The following is a 16,967-nucleotide window of genomic DNA, read 5'->3' on the forward strand; positions in this document are numbered from 1 at the left end:
AATTCTACTTTTTCATACTGAGTGAATTCATACTGTTCTGTAATTCTGCAATAATTAAGTATCAGCAACTTCATCATTTTGAATCAAGTTCATAAAATAGTTCATTAATTTTTGATCAATTTCTTCGACTTTACTTTTTTACTTTTTCATACTCCGTGAATTAAGCTGTTCAATATCTTGGTGTTCTCAATGTAATGAATGTATCAGTGGAATAATCGAAACAAATAAACTTGTATGATTGTTTTATTAAATCTGTGGTAGTGTCAACATTCGAGTCTTATTATTCATCAATATACATAAATAGAAATAGTACAATCAACATAAAATAGATATGACGTTAAAATTTATTGGTTTCATTTATCACAAAATTAAATATATTCTCACTCTTGATTTCAAATTGCTTCAACATTGATATTCGATTCATGATCCATAATTCAACATTCAATTTGGGTCTCATAAGACACATTTCTATAAATTGGTGTACTACAAAAATCTACCTCGTCAATCTATAAAACAATAATTCTTGATGTTACGCCTATATTGTCCAAGGTTATATTAGCATAAGGAACAATTATTAGTTGGTATCATTCATTATCACAATTAGTGATGCCTTCATATAGAATAGAGCTCAGTTAGTCACAACCACTTAAAAAAATATATGAAATACAATACATACTTCGTATTAACTATTAGAATCAGTATTAGCGATGTCAATCCACAGATCAACCATTTCGTGGGTTTTTTAGTGTTGTTGTGACTTTACTGAGTCCTGTTATGCCTGAATTCTATAGATATCTCTGATAATCTAGAACACTTATGACTGCTTAGATTCGATAACCGGCGAAAAATTATAATCCCCTAGATGATTCTGTGGTTCTAGCCCATCTGAAATAACAATATTTATTTCTAAAGTCTACAGCTTTCTATTGATGACCTAGAAAGCTTTTCGAGCATTATTTTTTTCCTATAATCATAGACACGCATATTTAGGTACATGTTCTATATTATTAATGGCTAGCCTAAGTAACCCAGTGGCTTGGAGCCTGCCTAACCATGCTGCTCTAAAGCAAGGTGGAACATTCGTTAAGATTATGCCTACAAAAATAATTAATTCTAATATCATTCTAATATAATATAATTCTAATATCATTGTTTTTAGAGCTACTGTAATTAATAAAACACAATGAAAGTTATCAAGTACCCTATCATTTTATTGCAATGCTCAGTTTCAACTCTGCAAGAACCATCTTAAAGTGTAAAATAAACAACATAGAAATAATGCTAGTTCATGTCCACATGATAATCATTCATATGACTTAAGTTTTAAGAACTGCAAAAACTAAAACTAATTTTGCTGAATAGAATCCTAAGGTTCCTTCAGGTGGTTATAGTTTCTGACATGAAATATTATATTATGAAACTAAAACGCAGTAGGCTAAATGTGAAATAAGTATTTCATATTGAAGAGCTCGATTCCAAAACCTGCTCAGTCAAAAACATAATTTGTTGGCAAATTGGGAAAAACTGTAGCTGAATCACTTACTGTATGCTCTGTGCCAATGAATTCTCACTGGAAGTTAATTCATCATTAGAAGATTAATATAATTATATTATTTTCAAAGTTGTTATTCAATTTATCTAACCATTTTTTGTAAAAATAAAACTGCGCATGCACAGAAACTTGGCATGGATTGGAAAAAACGACTAGTTGACTTGACAGGTTTTGGAAAAAAATTAATGTTTGAATGGTGATTACAGCTTTAAGAAGCAGGTTTTGACAAGAAACTCACTAGCAAATGATAAAGTCATATGTTTTGATGAGATATAACCTGAAAAACAGAAATTGGAAAAATGTGAGGTTTTGGAATGGAGCTCTTTATTTATTCAGCAACAAAATTAAATAGGAATAAATTAATAAAATGAATTCAGTTTGATTTAGACAACATCATTTTCAGTAAAGTCTTTCAGTTCATAGAACTAAATCATATTGATGAATATCATATGAACATAAACTAGCATTAATTCAATGTTGTTTATTTTATTATTTCCACTTGAAAATGGTTCTTGCAGAGTTGAAACTAGCTATGTTGCAATAAAATAGAAGGGTGTTTGATAACATTCATTGCGTTTCAATATTATTCATTATTACTGGTATTTTGAGGATCTTTCTTGGGAAGTACAAATCCACGAGAAATGCAAGATTCGTCCTTCAGACTGCTTGCGAGTGTCAGAACCGGCGCATTAGGTATTTGTTGGTTGTTACTTGATGTCGCAGATGGAATGGACACGCCACCTCGTTCACAATCAAAGTTATGGTGCAAACCGAAGTGAAAGCAACTTTGCAGCTCCTCATTAGACATTCTTCTGTCTTCATTTTGACTGGAATTGGACATTACACTTGACATTCTTCTGTCTCCATTTTGACTTGAATTAGACATTCTTCTTTCTTCTATTTTATTAGTATTCCCATTTGCTTCCCCGCCTGCATCGAAATTCATCTCGAACAGACCATCCTGTATTTTCGATGAAATATATTGCTTGTCAATTTGATCTAGGTTTGCTGGCTGCTCAAAAGCTGCTCCTCCACTCTGATAAAGATCGCAGACGGCTCCAACACATTCGAACCGCCCCAGCGCCTGTTTCTGCAAAATCAAACTTTTTATTAGTTCATCAAATTCATTTTGTCAGGAATTCACGTCACATACAGAGTGGGTGAAAAGTCCGAGAACGGCTTAATATCTCATACACAAAGGTAATTTAACGGTGGGTGTGATTGGGGATCCTACTCAAATTGGAAATACTACTTTACAATGACTTTAAAAATCTGGTCCGCCATATTGAATGCAACTTTATTTTTTTAAATAGGAAGTTAGTCATGCGATACTTCAAGATGGCGGACCAGATTTTTAAAGTCATAGTAAAGTAGTATTTTAATTTGGGTAGGATCCCCGATCACACCCATCTTGGAATCACATTTTTTATAAGATACTAAGCCGTTCTCATACTTTTTTCTTTCTTTTCTGCTTTGAATATTATTGATTAATAATCTGAATATCTTCGAGACGGTTTGAGATATCGATATGTGGTTTCCGCCATTCATTTTTTCTTGAAATTCCGTATCGAAATCATGTATCGCATGACAACCTTCCTATTTAATAAAATTAAGTTGCATTCAACATGGCGGACCATATTTTCAAAGTCATAGTAAAGTAGTATTTTCAATTTGAGTAGGATCCCCAATTACACGCACCATCAAATTCAATTCAATTTCATTTATTTCCAATTAGAATATTCAAAACATATTACAAACTCTTTATAATATGACATATCATTAAAAATATAATTAAATAGACATAATTACTCATACATATACTTGAATAAAATTAAAATAAAATATAAAATCCAGGCATCACCAGCAAAAAGAAAATCTTTGCCCGCTGGTAAAGCGTATCAAGCATGTTACAAGTTACCTTTGTGTATAAGATATTAAGCCGTTCTCGGACTTTTCACCCACTCTGTATATACTCAAGTCCAGACAGTATTTGATTAACATTGGTGTTGCAATTCTTCTCTATTTGAATAATTTTCTAATTAATTATATTTCTACATTGTTAAAGACGATCTGGAACTAGAACTGTCTAGATCTGTATAACACTCAGCAAGCATTAGAATCCATACAGTTTCATCCAATTGAAGGTAATCAATCATTTATCCCTTTCGTGATAAATATGCATTTCACACATTAAGGTGCATTTTCGTTTATGCGTAAATTTCCGCAGTCGACGACGGCAAGCATTGTTGAGATTCATATTGTCCAAATTTCAAGTGTGCTAAAACATCTGATCAAATAACTTTTCATCATTTGTCTTTATTATTAAAGAATTAAACATTTCTAATAATATCAACATATTGCCATTTGAAAGTATAAACTTGAATTATAAAAAACACTTAGGAGTGAAAATGCACTTACATTGGTAGTAAGGATCGTTTCGACCTGTTGTTGGTCATCATCAGACTGTATAATAGGAATTTACTCTCATTTCATACTCGCAGAGTAAATTCCTACAGAATAAGTTTATTTTTAAGTGTCAAGTTAATTTTAAGTTTTATATCAAGTTTAATTTTATAGGGAAAAAGTATGGATATGCAACAGAGAAAGTATAATCTCAACCTGCCCCATTAAAACATAATATTTTAGGTTATGTAGACAAATTGAAATCTACCCAATCTGAGATTCTCTCCCTGTCGTGGTCAACAACGGCATTTACATACAAACGAAAACCCAACTTTATAATTCACACATATTCCACATTATAATGGTATTCGATCAACATTGGTGTTGCTATCCTCGTTTATTATTCAACATAGCAAATATCGCAATCATTTCTACCTCCGCGACATTGCCAGATCGTTTTTCAACAATGTAGAAATATAATTAATCATCAAAATATTTAAATTAAAAAAATGATTTACTAATCATTATTGCATCAGAGATAACGGTGTTAGCTATCCTCTATAGAAGGAAGTGGCAAGGCAGAGAATCGGCAACGCTGTTCTATCTTTCTCCACTGCTATTATAACGTGGCCTTTACTAAAGATGGTGAATTGAGAGTATAGAATAGAATTCAATAAAAGTAATACAAGTATGAATAGGTCTACATTACATATAAACACCTACATAAATTCACGAAAAGTAAGCCCATTTTAAAATGAAAAAATCATGAGTAATATTCCCGGTTTTCCAGAGGAAAATTTCAAATTTTCCAAGTAGAGTTCCAGTATTTGACGAACAAGAAACATTCGAAAATAATTTATTATGGAAATCTGCACTAAGCTTATAGTAATATTCAATGTATCAGATTATTAATAATTCCATTATCTAAGAACTCTTGTATGGAATACATTGGTATTTTTACTGATCAGTTGATTTTTTTTTCTAATTGATCTGCATTCTCATTTATTAAACTTATTATACAGTTTCAGTGCAATAATATTTTATATTACATATTATAATATAAATATCTATTGCCCGGGCAAGAAAACTCTGACACCAGACCTGAACCAGCCAGTTCACACGATATTATTATTAATATAGATATCAGTCCAATACTTATTCAGCCTATTTCTATATCTAATTGTTGCATGAGAATACGTCATGATATGTCTTGGCATACAGGAAACCATTCTCGTAGATTCCCAACTCTGTGACCATTATACATTTATTTATTTATTCAATTTTGAACACAATTACAGATCATATGAATATGATTGGGAAAGAATAACAGGCTTGGCCCAAAACTATCCTTTGCCCAAATTTTGATGATGTCCAACAAATACCACTGCAATTATAAACCTACGTCATATAAGTTAAAAGAAAGTCAGTTATACAAAAGTCCAGAATTATACAAAAGAAATAAAGACCGTCAAATTCCTAATAGTCTAGCTAGTCAAAACAGAACATTTCAAATTCGGTAAGAGATAAATCCATGAGATTTAGAGGATAGGTTCTTCATGGTATTGTTTATCTAGTAAAACAAAAATTTTCTGAAAATATCAATCTTTAAGATAGTTATTCAATTTACTAAAAATAACTTTTAGTTGAGTTATTTTTGGTGAATTGAATAACTATCTTAAAAATTGATATTTTCAGAAAATTTTTGTTTTACTAGATCAACAATACCATGAAGAATCCATCCTCTAAATCTCGTGGATCTACATCGTACCGAATTTGAAATGTGCTGTACCAAAAATTTAAACTTTAGGCGCTCATATCTCAAAAAGTAATGATCAGAAAAAAAATGTTTTCCTAAGAAAACTTTTTCATTTTGATAGCTTGATGATATACAAATCAAAAAACTTTGAAAAATATCACGAGTAAAAAGTTTTATTTTTAGCCTTTGCACAGCCTTAATGTGAAATCTACTAGGCCAACAGTCTTCAGTTACACCCTTAGACCATAAAAACTTTATGATTGCACTAGAGGAACTGTTATCAGTACATCAAGAAGCATTTAAAAAGCATAGGCTAACGGTAACCTAAAATTATAGGAAGTTTACTAATTAGATATGTTACTGTACACTTCTTCACTAAATTAATTGAAATTCATGAGTAATTGGAAAAATTCATGAGGAAATCACGGTATTTTTCCCGGTTAGTAAAATCATGAGGAATTCAAGGTTTTCCCGGTAGGTGGCCACTCTAAGATATAAGATATACAATATATTTTTTATTGCCAATAAACATTTTTACAACAGACATTTTTATCTCTGGATAAGGAATGATTTTGATTCACCTGTGGTTGAGGTATTATTGGAGTATCATCCTGAATCCATTTTATTTCGGCAAGTCTCGGCCTTGACATCTGTTCCTTAGTGAAAGCCGTTAGTGTCATCTCCTCATCTTCTTCTTCACAGGTTGGTATATCGAATTCATCTAGATTATCGATATGAGAAGGTCGGACTGCAGCTGTAAAGTCGTACGGATCGACTTCCGATCCGAGAGAGACTGGAGTTAGGTCACCACTGTTGTCACCTCCGTCTGCTAATCATAATAATTTATTTATTTACTATTTATTTAATTATATACAATTCAAATGACACTAATGTAATAACATTGGTAGATCAAATCATAAGGTGGTCGTTGTGCTATTTTTCTCCCAAATTTATAGGTGACAAAGTCCAAGATAAGGTTGGAATTTCACGTGTACAATTTTTATGAAATTTTAGTCATGAATAAACATGAAAACTATAAATTTTGAATCTAGATGGCTTGAATTAATAAATTGATTAGAAATATTCCACTCAATTACCACTTGTAACGAATAATATTGAGTTATTTAAGAAAATTTGGAACCATTCAAGAAACACAAACTTGTAAACACTAAATTTAAATTGTTATTTGTGCAACTAGTGCGCAAAGTGACAGTTTGCTGCACCGAAAGAAACGTTTACGCACGAGCCGTAGGCGGGGGCGGAATGGTTTCTTGAATGCAGCAGAGGAACTTTGCGCACGTATTTCACATTAAATTTTTCCTACAGTTACCATTGAATATGAAAAGTGGTTGATTATGGGTAAAATGATGGCTGAAATCCATCAAATGTTTGTTATTAATAACAACTTTAATTCATTTTAAACTTGATAATGTCAACAGCTGATTGGGATGGCTGCAAGATAATATGCAAAGTATTAAGAGTACGCAAAGTAATACTTTGCGCACTAGAGCGGAAAAGTGATTCTTTAAGTTCTGTAATCAGTGCAGGAATGGTCACTTTTCAAGGTAACTGTAGGAAAATTAAATTTACACTAGCTCAAATGAATTATGTGGAACTGACAATATCGTTTTTATTTCACCATAATTAAAATTTAAATGGAAATCTTATTGCTAAAAGAAAGATTATCAACAAACATCAATACTATGATTAAATGATCAATATTAATATCCTAAGCCCAGAATTAAAATTAAAATAGAAATCTTATTGCAAAAAGAGAAATTATTTACAATCAATACTATGATAGAATAATTCTATAAAATTATGTATAAATTAATTAATTATTCTATATAATTTGATAATAATTATTATTAATATATCAATGAGCCCAATATGGCTTGACATCATTACCAAACATCCACAATCGGATTCATTGAGTGAAATTGAATCGAAACCAACATTTGAACTGGTACTATAGTGAGGTCCACGTTATAATGGCAGAGTGGAGAAAGATAGAAGAACAGCGTTGCCGAAGCAGAATTCTCTGCCTTGACACTGCCTTCTATATTAGCATAGCTGATACCGGTATATCTGATGCCATATTAACGTTATATTGATGTTTAAAATAAGAAATTATATTTTATTTTTGATATAATACATTTTTAAATTATTTAATAATAAATGAGAATAAGTGATTTGTCAATTTAATTTCTAAATTGTTGAAAAACGATCTGGAAATTTTGTGGAGCTAGGTAAGGATAGCGCTATCTACTTTGCCGAATGATAAAAAAGGATAGCAACACCAATGTTAATCAAATACTGCTATTATAACGTGTGGACCTCACTATAATTCATTCATTTATTTCTTTCATTCACAATCACAAATCATAATTAAAATATGATTGGAAGAATATATTATCACTATAGGGATAAATAATTGATTACCTGGATTACCTTTGATTGGATAAAACTGCATGGATTCTAGTGCTTGCTGAGTGTTATACAGTTCTGCTACCTCTATGCTATCCCGGTGAGTGTAGGCTGTCATACTGTCTGTCATATGTGTATCTCCTCCAAATGTATTTATCATTGAATCACAAGGTCCAGCTCCAAATTTGAACCTAAAAATAGGATTTTATGAATCTAATTCAGCTACATAAATTTTCACAAGAGAGTAGGAAAGCACATTAGAAAACCTTCTCATAAAATAGAGAAACGTCCTAGTTTTTAAAAAAGTATAGGCTACTCTTACGGTAAGTTGTCTAATGAGCATAACTTAATTCTTCTAGTGTGGAAAGATATGTGTACGAGGATAATGTTTTTCAATCTCCGATTGGTCATAAATAAAAGACGAATGTATAAAGCAAAGTGTTACACTTATGACCATTCTTCAATATAATTGCCGTGAAGGTTGAGGCATTTTCTATAGCAGTGGACCAGCCTACCAAAACCCTCGTCATAAAATGCTGCCGCTAAAGGAGTTTAAGTGGGCTATGACATTATTTTGGAGCTCCATGTTATGCCGGGTCTACACGACAACGATATTTGCGCAAACTTGGCTGAAAACCAGGTTTACGCAAATCTGGCATTGAGCCAAGTTTGCTCAAACCTCTGTTCACACGACACCAACTTAGCAAAAACCTCAAGAGAGTCACACAACAGAAGAAGTGCTGAGATTCTATTCAGTTCACTATCGATTGTGTTGTGCAGTGCAGTTTGTGTTCCTCACCCGCAATGGACGAGCTACTCTTATTGTTATCTGCCTTTCAAAAAGTATTTAAAAATGGGGGAAAAACCTAGAAGTAAGTGGAGTCGGAATTGGTTGAATAAGTTACTACTTAACAGTAATATAAAACTAATTGGGTAGGTGATAATGTATAGTTATACTCCAACTCCTCCTCCTCCTCCCACTTCTCCTCAATAATAATAATCAAGAATACTGCTTATCAAGTGAAGAGTGAATAACTATATCCATAACATTACTATAGAGTAAATAAGATAATTATTATCCATTAAAAAATCTTCCTTGTTTTTGAGTATTTTTGAGAATTGACCTCGCACATATTTAATAGAGTAAATAAGATAATTATTATCCATTAAAAAATCTTCCTTGTTTTTGAGTATTTTTGAGAATTGACCTCGCACATATTTAATAGAGTAAATAAGATAATTATTATCCATTAAAAATCGTCCTTGTTTTTGAATATTTTTGAGAATTGACCTCGCTCATATTTAATTTGAGGGTGCTGAATCCGAATCTGAAATCGCGAATTCTTATCTTCATTTTGAAGCGATTTAGGTTTTGATGGATAGATGAGACATAATCGTTTCCTAGAAAAATTGACGCAAACCTGGCTGAGATTGATTGAAAAAAGCACAAACCTTCAAACCTCAGAAATTTAGAACGATCTCCCGTCTACACGACGCAAACTTAGCGCAAACCTGCCCTGTCTTGTAGACCGGGCATTAGTTTAGAAGCTCTGCCCTCAAAATCATGTCTTGAGTTTGGGGAAAAGGTATAATTTACTAGTGGCCAAGTCAGGCTTATCACTCATGACGATTCCAGCTTCAACTTGAATGATTCTTTGTTAGTTTTATGCTGAGTTATTGCATTCTGCTTGCGAAAATGAATAAAGCTTCATAACCAGCACGAGACTCAAGCGTCACAGCCATGTATGTGGGTCTATAAATTACTGGCCAACAATTGACGATCTGCATAAGAGTAATGCTGCAATCTAAGAGCTTGTTCACATGAGCGAGCGATTTACGCTCGGTTGTCGCTCGATTGGCAAATCGCTCGGTTTGCCAGCCTCGTACACATGACAGCGATTCATGAGCGGTTTGCAATCGGTTATGATAAATAGTTACTACAACATCTATGTACTCAATCTTTATCACTTTTATATTTATTTATTTATTTATTAGATAGAGCGAACAATACAATAGTCGGAAAAGAAAAAACAGGCTATTGCCCAAAACTTCTTCAATTTCCTGATTTTGTCACAAATCGTCCAAATATTATGTAGTTATGTTCACTTCAATTTCAACACCAAATCTTCAATCTGAACTATGAATCAGAATAAAACAAAGAATTTCAAATTTAGATAAATTGATAATGAAACTTCCGTTAAAACAAAAACCAAACTTCAAATATTCACAAAATATAGAATAAAATCACTTAAATTTTGAGCTCGAAAATATCACTTTCACCATAGCTACAACAGCTGTTGTTTTTATTCTCAGATAAAAATATTACTCTAATATTACTGCTTCTTACATTATTCATATTAATGTGTGAAGAATATTATCATGCTGGTGTTATTAAAAAAAATTCAAATACATAATGAAATTATGTACTGTTTGACCAGCGAAAGAATGCCCCAGGCGGAGTGGAGCAATCTTAGGCTGTTCTAGCTTTTTCGATCCGTCTTAAAAACATCAGTCATAAAATGAAAAATATCTCCTAAAACTTCAGAAATATTGAATTAGTGATGTAAAATAGGTCAGGAATCGTTTTTGTTCAGTGCATTTTTTTATAAATTGACTCATTTCAAAGATAAATTTAATGTGTGACTAAATGAGTAATTTCATTGAAAACCTTTAATTTTTTGTTTACAACTCATCTGTTCAATAACTATTGAACGGAATTAATTTTTTTTTTGGCATGCATATTTATTGATTCTTCTCTGAACCGTTGTTATGTATATTTTTTCTAAAAAATTGTTTGTTTTCCTAATAATGGGTAATTTCTTGGATCAAGTTCGTGAATTTGGATCGCAAAACATGAAAAAGTTGGTAATCGACAAACTTTTTATGTGTGGAATAAACTACACATATGCAACGTATGAAATAATCATAACATCCCAAATTTATTTTCTGTGAAAGAATTACTGAAATCGATTAAAGGGTTCTCGAGTTATAAAAGATAAATAAATATGTTGCTCAATTATTAAATTGGAATTCTTTCTCCGTGCAGCTCACATAATAGCCTATCTATCAGTTGGGTAGGCTATGCATAAAAGAAATAATATTTAATGGCTTCCGCTGTTAGCTTTTCAGTACTAAAGTATTAGTCATCAATGTAAAGAAATCCTGTTTATAGAAGTATGTTTACTGGTAATTACGCATTTTCTTTGAATAGAGGTCACTGCACGGCTTCCAGTTCGTGAAACGAGTGAGTGCACATTGAATTAGCACAGTTCAAATTAATTTCTTAAATTACCTATATAACAGATTATTAGTTTTAGTTACTGTCTAGTTTTTTTATAACAATGTCGGGCATTAGAAAGAGTGGTCAAACAGTGCATAGTGAAGTGCGTAATATCATTAGACACGTTATTGAGAAATGTGATGAGGAAAAGAATTCTAAGCAAATTAGCAGCAAATTAGTGTGGTGTATCAGAGAGATTGATTAAAAAAATACGTTGTGAAACTAAAAGTTTAGCAGAACCAGAATCGTCTAAACTATCGACGCCAGGAAAAACAAGACCACACTCCAAGAATTCCATTCCCAGTATAGACAGTTTTGATCTGAACGTGATTAGGAACACTATAAATCAAGAAAACTGTACCCTCTATTAGAAATTTATTACCAGTCTTGAAAGATAAAATCAATTTCAAATGGGGCAGAGAGACATTACGTGTAATTATAAAAAAACTTGGTTTTAGATGGGTGAAATGCCAATCAAAACGGAAAATATTAGTTGAACGTCCCCATATTGTTTTTTGGAGGTCCGAATACCTTAGAAAAATCAGAAATTTCCGTGATAAGAATAGAAACATTTTTTATATGGATGAAACTTGGGTTGATAGCAATATGATCTTTCAAAAATGCTGGCAAGATCATGAAATTACAGGATGCTTGAAAGATTCGGCATCATCCAAAAGGTACATATTGCTACATGTTGGTTCTGAAAATGGGTTTCTTCCTGGGTCATTGCTACTTTTTCGGGCGGGGTCAGCAACAGGGGATTATCATGGTCAAATGAATGGGGATAACTTCATGAAGTGGGTCAGAGAGAAGCTCATTGCTAATCTTCCTCATTCAGTATTAGTAATGGATAATGCCCCTTATCACTGCATTCAAAAAGAAAAACCCCCATCCAAGTATGCCAACAAAAATGAAATGATAACTGGTTGACGGGGAAAAATATTCATTTTGAGCAGTCAATGAGGAAAGGCCAGCTCTATTCTTTGATTGAAAAAAATAAGCCAAATCAAAAGTGTACCATGTTGACAGTCTATTAGAACAGTGGTCGCCAAACTTATGAGCCTGTGAGCTAGAATAGCATTCATAAATCTCCTAGTGAGCTACCAACGAATATTAGAATAAACAAAGTATCTTTTATTGTCTATAAAGAAAGGTACATTTCTATTGTTGGAATCTACTTATCTCATAGCAAAAAGTATAACAAAAGTTGAAATGTGCATTAATTTCAATGAGAGAAGTGGAAATCTTTTTGGCCATCAATATTTTATTGATGTTTGGAGTGTACGTTGTAGCAGCCATTCTGATGCAGTTATCCAAAAAATGTTCCTATATCGATTTTTCATGAATTTCATACTTGAAAAAGATGATTCACACAAGTAGGTAGAGCTGAGCATGGCTTTCAACCTCAATGCAACTTGAATAATAATTGGATATTTTTCTTTGGGGACTTGAGGCCAAATATTTCCAGTTGTAGAAAGTGATCTGAGAGACAAGATAATTTTAAAAATCCACAAATTCCATTTCAACTGAAGCCTGATCTTCACCAAAATGTTTTACAAGACAAGCTGCAAAATCTTCTGCATCGATCTCTACAAAAGGAGAGTTGACGAATTGTACCATATTCGATATGCTTTTAAAATCTTGAAATCGTTGATCAGACTGTTGTCTCAAGTCTGAATTGTAACGTATTCTTGGTTATTGCTGAGGTGCTGTGAAGGATTTTTCTCGTTATTGATTTTCTTCAGACTGGAAAAGTGTTTATATTCAAACTGGACGACATTTTTTCCCCACATCTCAAGCTCCTTGGAAAACGATTTTACAGTTCAAATCATTCCACCGATAACCTTATCTTTCCTTTGAAGCTGCAAATTTAAATCATTCAACTTCTTAGTTATATATGAGAGAAATGCAAAATTTTGTAGTCATGTTTCTCAATGCATGGTTGACAACCCAAGCATTTCTGTGAGCTACCAAAAACTACCGCACGAGCTACCGGTAGCTCGCGATCGACTGTTTGGCGACCACTGTATTAGAAGAACATGGCCATACAGTATTGAGATTGAGACTTCCCCCCTATATGTGCGAATTGAATCCCATTGAACTAGCTTGGGCAAAAGTAAAACGCGAGGTAAGGGCAATGAATGTTACAGGGGAGTTTACAGTCAACTATTTGAAAGACGTAATTTTGAATGCTGTAACTAAAGTTAGCGCGGCTGACTGGGAAGGCTACATGGAACATGTTAAAAAATTAGAAGCAAATTACTGGCAGAAGGATGGCTAATGGAAAGTGTTGTTGACGAATTTATCATTTCTTGGGAGGATTAGAGGAAGAATGTTCTTATGATTTTGAGGCTGAAATTTCGAATGAAAGTGAAACATCAGAGGATAGTGACTTGGGCTGTGCAGAGTTGGTCGATGTTTAGGCCTAACTTAAAGATACACAATGTGGGTGAGTGATTGAAGTTATATTAAAAATTATTGCAATGTTGATTCAAATACATAAATATTGTATAACATCCAACTCATTTCTAGTGTGATTTTATCCGTTAGAAAATTATATCTTGGCAACTCTCTCTCTCTCTATCCAATACTCAACTGCGTGTACTTTATGACATGAGAGCTAAATTAATTTCAATCTATTTTGAAAACGCTTCAGTCGATTTTGACAATTCTTTCACAGAAAATAAATTTGGGATGTTATAATTATTTCATACGATGCATGTGTGTAGTTTATTCTAACCATAAAAAAGTTTGTCGATTACTAACTTTTTCGTGTTTTACAATCAAAATTCATTAACTTGATCCAAGAAATGTCCCATTATTAAGAAAACCAACAATTTTTTCTAAAGAATAGTTATATCATCGGCTTAAAGAAGAATCAAGGATTATGCATGCCAAAAAAATTCAGTTCGATAGTTATTGAGCAGAAGAGTTGTAAACAAAAAATACGGGGTTTCAATGAAAATAACTAATTTGACAAAAATGAAATTTATCTTTTAAATGAGTGAATTTATCAAAAAAGTACTGAACAAAAACGATTTCTGACCTGTTTTACATCACTAATTCAATATTTATGAAGTTTTTGGAGATATTTTTTATTTTATGACTGATGTTTTTAGGACGGTTCGAAAAAGCTAGTACAGCCTAAGACAACTCCACTCCGCCAGGGGGGGGGGCATTCTTTCGCTGGTCAAACAGTACTAGCCCTATAGTGAGGTCCACGTTATAATGGCAGTGTTGACAATGTTGCTGTCCTTTTCTATCATACAACAAAACAGATAGCGCTATCTTTCTCTAGCTTTGCAATGTTGTCTGTTTGCTAGAATATTTTATTTTTACTTTTCACAGTGACTGTACAAAAGTGAGCAAACAACTCTCAGCCGCCATTTTTTCTTCATTCTATCACAATACTTTAGTACACAAGTCGTATAATTGATTTAAAATGTATTTTAGAAACAATGAAATAATTTTTAGACATTACCGTATGAGAAACACAAATTAAAATACCTGAAATGACATTTAAAAGTTGATAATTAACCTCCTAGACTTCATCCATGCTTCAGTTAGCCTACCCATTATAGGTTAGACCTACTCGTACCGGTATAAATAATATTGAAAAGTTATTTCAGAATTATTTCCATTGAAATTACTTTTTCAAATAAGATTTATATTTTCCTTATATTTTTTAATAATAAATGAGAATAAGTGATTTGTCAATTTAATTTCTAAATTGTTGAAAAACGATCTGGAAATTTTGTGGAGCTAGGTAAGGATAGCGCTATCTGCTTTACCGAATGATAAAAAAGGATAGCAACACCAATGTTAATCAAATACTGCTATAATAACGTGTGGACCTCACTATAATTCATTCATTTATTTCTTTCATTCACAATCACAGATCATAATTAAAATATGATTGGGAGAATCTATTATCACTATAGGGATAAATAATTGATTACCTGGATTACCTTTGATTGGATAAAACTGCATGGATTCTAGTGCTTGCTGAGTGTTATACAGTTCTGCTACCTCTATGCTATCCCGGTGAGTGTAGGCTGTCATACTGTCTGTCATATGTGTATCTCCTCCAAATGTATTTATCATTGAATCACAAGGTCCAGCTCCAAATTTGAACCTAAAAATAGGATTTTATGAATCTAATTCAGCTACATAAATTTTCACAAGAGAGTAGGAAAGCACATTAGAAAACCTTCTCATAAAATAGAGAAACGTCCTAGTTTTTAAAAAAGTATAGGCTACTCTTACGGTAAGTTGTCTAATGAGCATAACTTAATTCTTCTAGTGTGGAAAGATATGTGTACGAGGATAATGTTTTTCAATCTCCGATTGGTCATAAATAAAAGACGAATGTATAAAGCAAAGTGTTACACTTATGACCATTCTTCAATATAATTGCCGTGAAGGTTGAGGCATTTTCTATAGCAGTGGACCAGCCTACCAAAACCCTCGTCATAAAATGCTGCCGCTAAAGGAGTTTAAGTGGGCTATGACATTATTTTGGAGCTCCATGTTATGCCGGGTCTACACGACAACGATATTTGCGCAAACTTGGCTGAAAACCAGGTTTACGCAAATCTGGCATTGAGCCAAGTTTGCTCAAACCTCTGTTCACACGACACCAACTTTAGCAAAAACCTCAAGAGAGTCACACAACAGAAGAAGTGCTGAGATTCTATTCAGTTCACTATCGATTGTGTTGTGCAGTGCAGTTTGTGTTCCTCACCCGCAATGGACGAGCTACTCTTATTGTTATCTGCCTTTCAAAAAGTATTTAAAAATGGGGGAAAAACCTAGAAGTAAGTGGAGTCGGAATTGGTTGAATAAGTTACTACTTAACAGTAATATAAAACTAATTGGGTAGGTGATAATGTATAGTTATACTCCAACTCCTCCTCCTCCTCCCACTTCTCCTCAATAATAATAATCAAGAATACTGCTTATCAAGTGAAGAGTGAATAACTATATCCATAACATTACTATAGAGTAAATAAGATAATTATTATCCATTAAAAAATCTTCCTTGTTTTTGAGTATTTTTGAGAATTGACCTCGCACATATTTAATTTGAGGGTGCTGAATCCGAATCTGAAATCGCGAATTCTTATCTTCATTTTGAAGCGATTTAGGTTTTGATGGATAGATGAGACATAATCGTTTCCTAGAAAAATTGACGCAAACCTGGCTGAGATTGATTGAAAAAAGCACAAACCTTCAAACCTCAGAAATTTAGAACGATCTCCCGTCTACACGACGCAAACTTAGCGCAAACCTGCCCTGTCTTGTAGACCGGGCATTAGTTTAGAAGCTCTGCCCTCAGAATAAATTTTAATTGAACTGAAATTTTAATAGAATGTGCACTATGTGAACTGCTCTGCTCGAAACCGCTCGGTTGACTGAAGACATGTGTACGCTCTCATGCCTACTCTAGTATATCGACCCACCCGGCAACCGAGCGACAACCGAGCGGTTGGACTGGAGACTACAACCGCCGCGATTCGCCAGCGACTACTAAAACCGAGCGTTGCATG

The 16,967-nt window shown here is 33.0% G+C and overlaps 1 protein-coding gene across 1 annotated transcript in view; it reads right to left on the reverse strand.

Moving 5' to 3' along the window:
• Positions 1–289: 289 nt before the first annotated feature.
• LOC120354754 (inositol hexakisphosphate and diphosphoinositol-pentakisphosphate kinase-like) overlaps positions 290–16,967 on the reverse strand; it is a 30,755-nt gene continuing 14,077 nt past the window's right edge. The window contains exons 5-7 of the mRNA XM_039442266.1: positions 15,387–15,553; positions 6,293–6,540; positions 290–2,642 (exon numbers count right to left, since the gene is read on the reverse strand). Of these exons, the coding sequence (XP_039298200.1) occupies positions 2,136–2,642; positions 6,293–6,540; positions 15,387–15,553 (922 nt within the window). The 3' untranslated portion in view covers positions 290–2,135. The remainder of the gene's footprint in view (positions 2,643–6,292; positions 6,541–15,386; positions 15,554–16,967) is intronic.

Source organism: Nilaparvata lugens, chromosome X (assembly GCF_014356525.2).
Source record: "Nilaparvata lugens isolate BPH chromosome X, ASM1435652v1, whole genome shotgun sequence".
NCBI classification, from domain to species: Eukaryota; Metazoa; Arthropoda; class Insecta; order Hemiptera; family Delphacidae; genus Nilaparvata; species Nilaparvata lugens.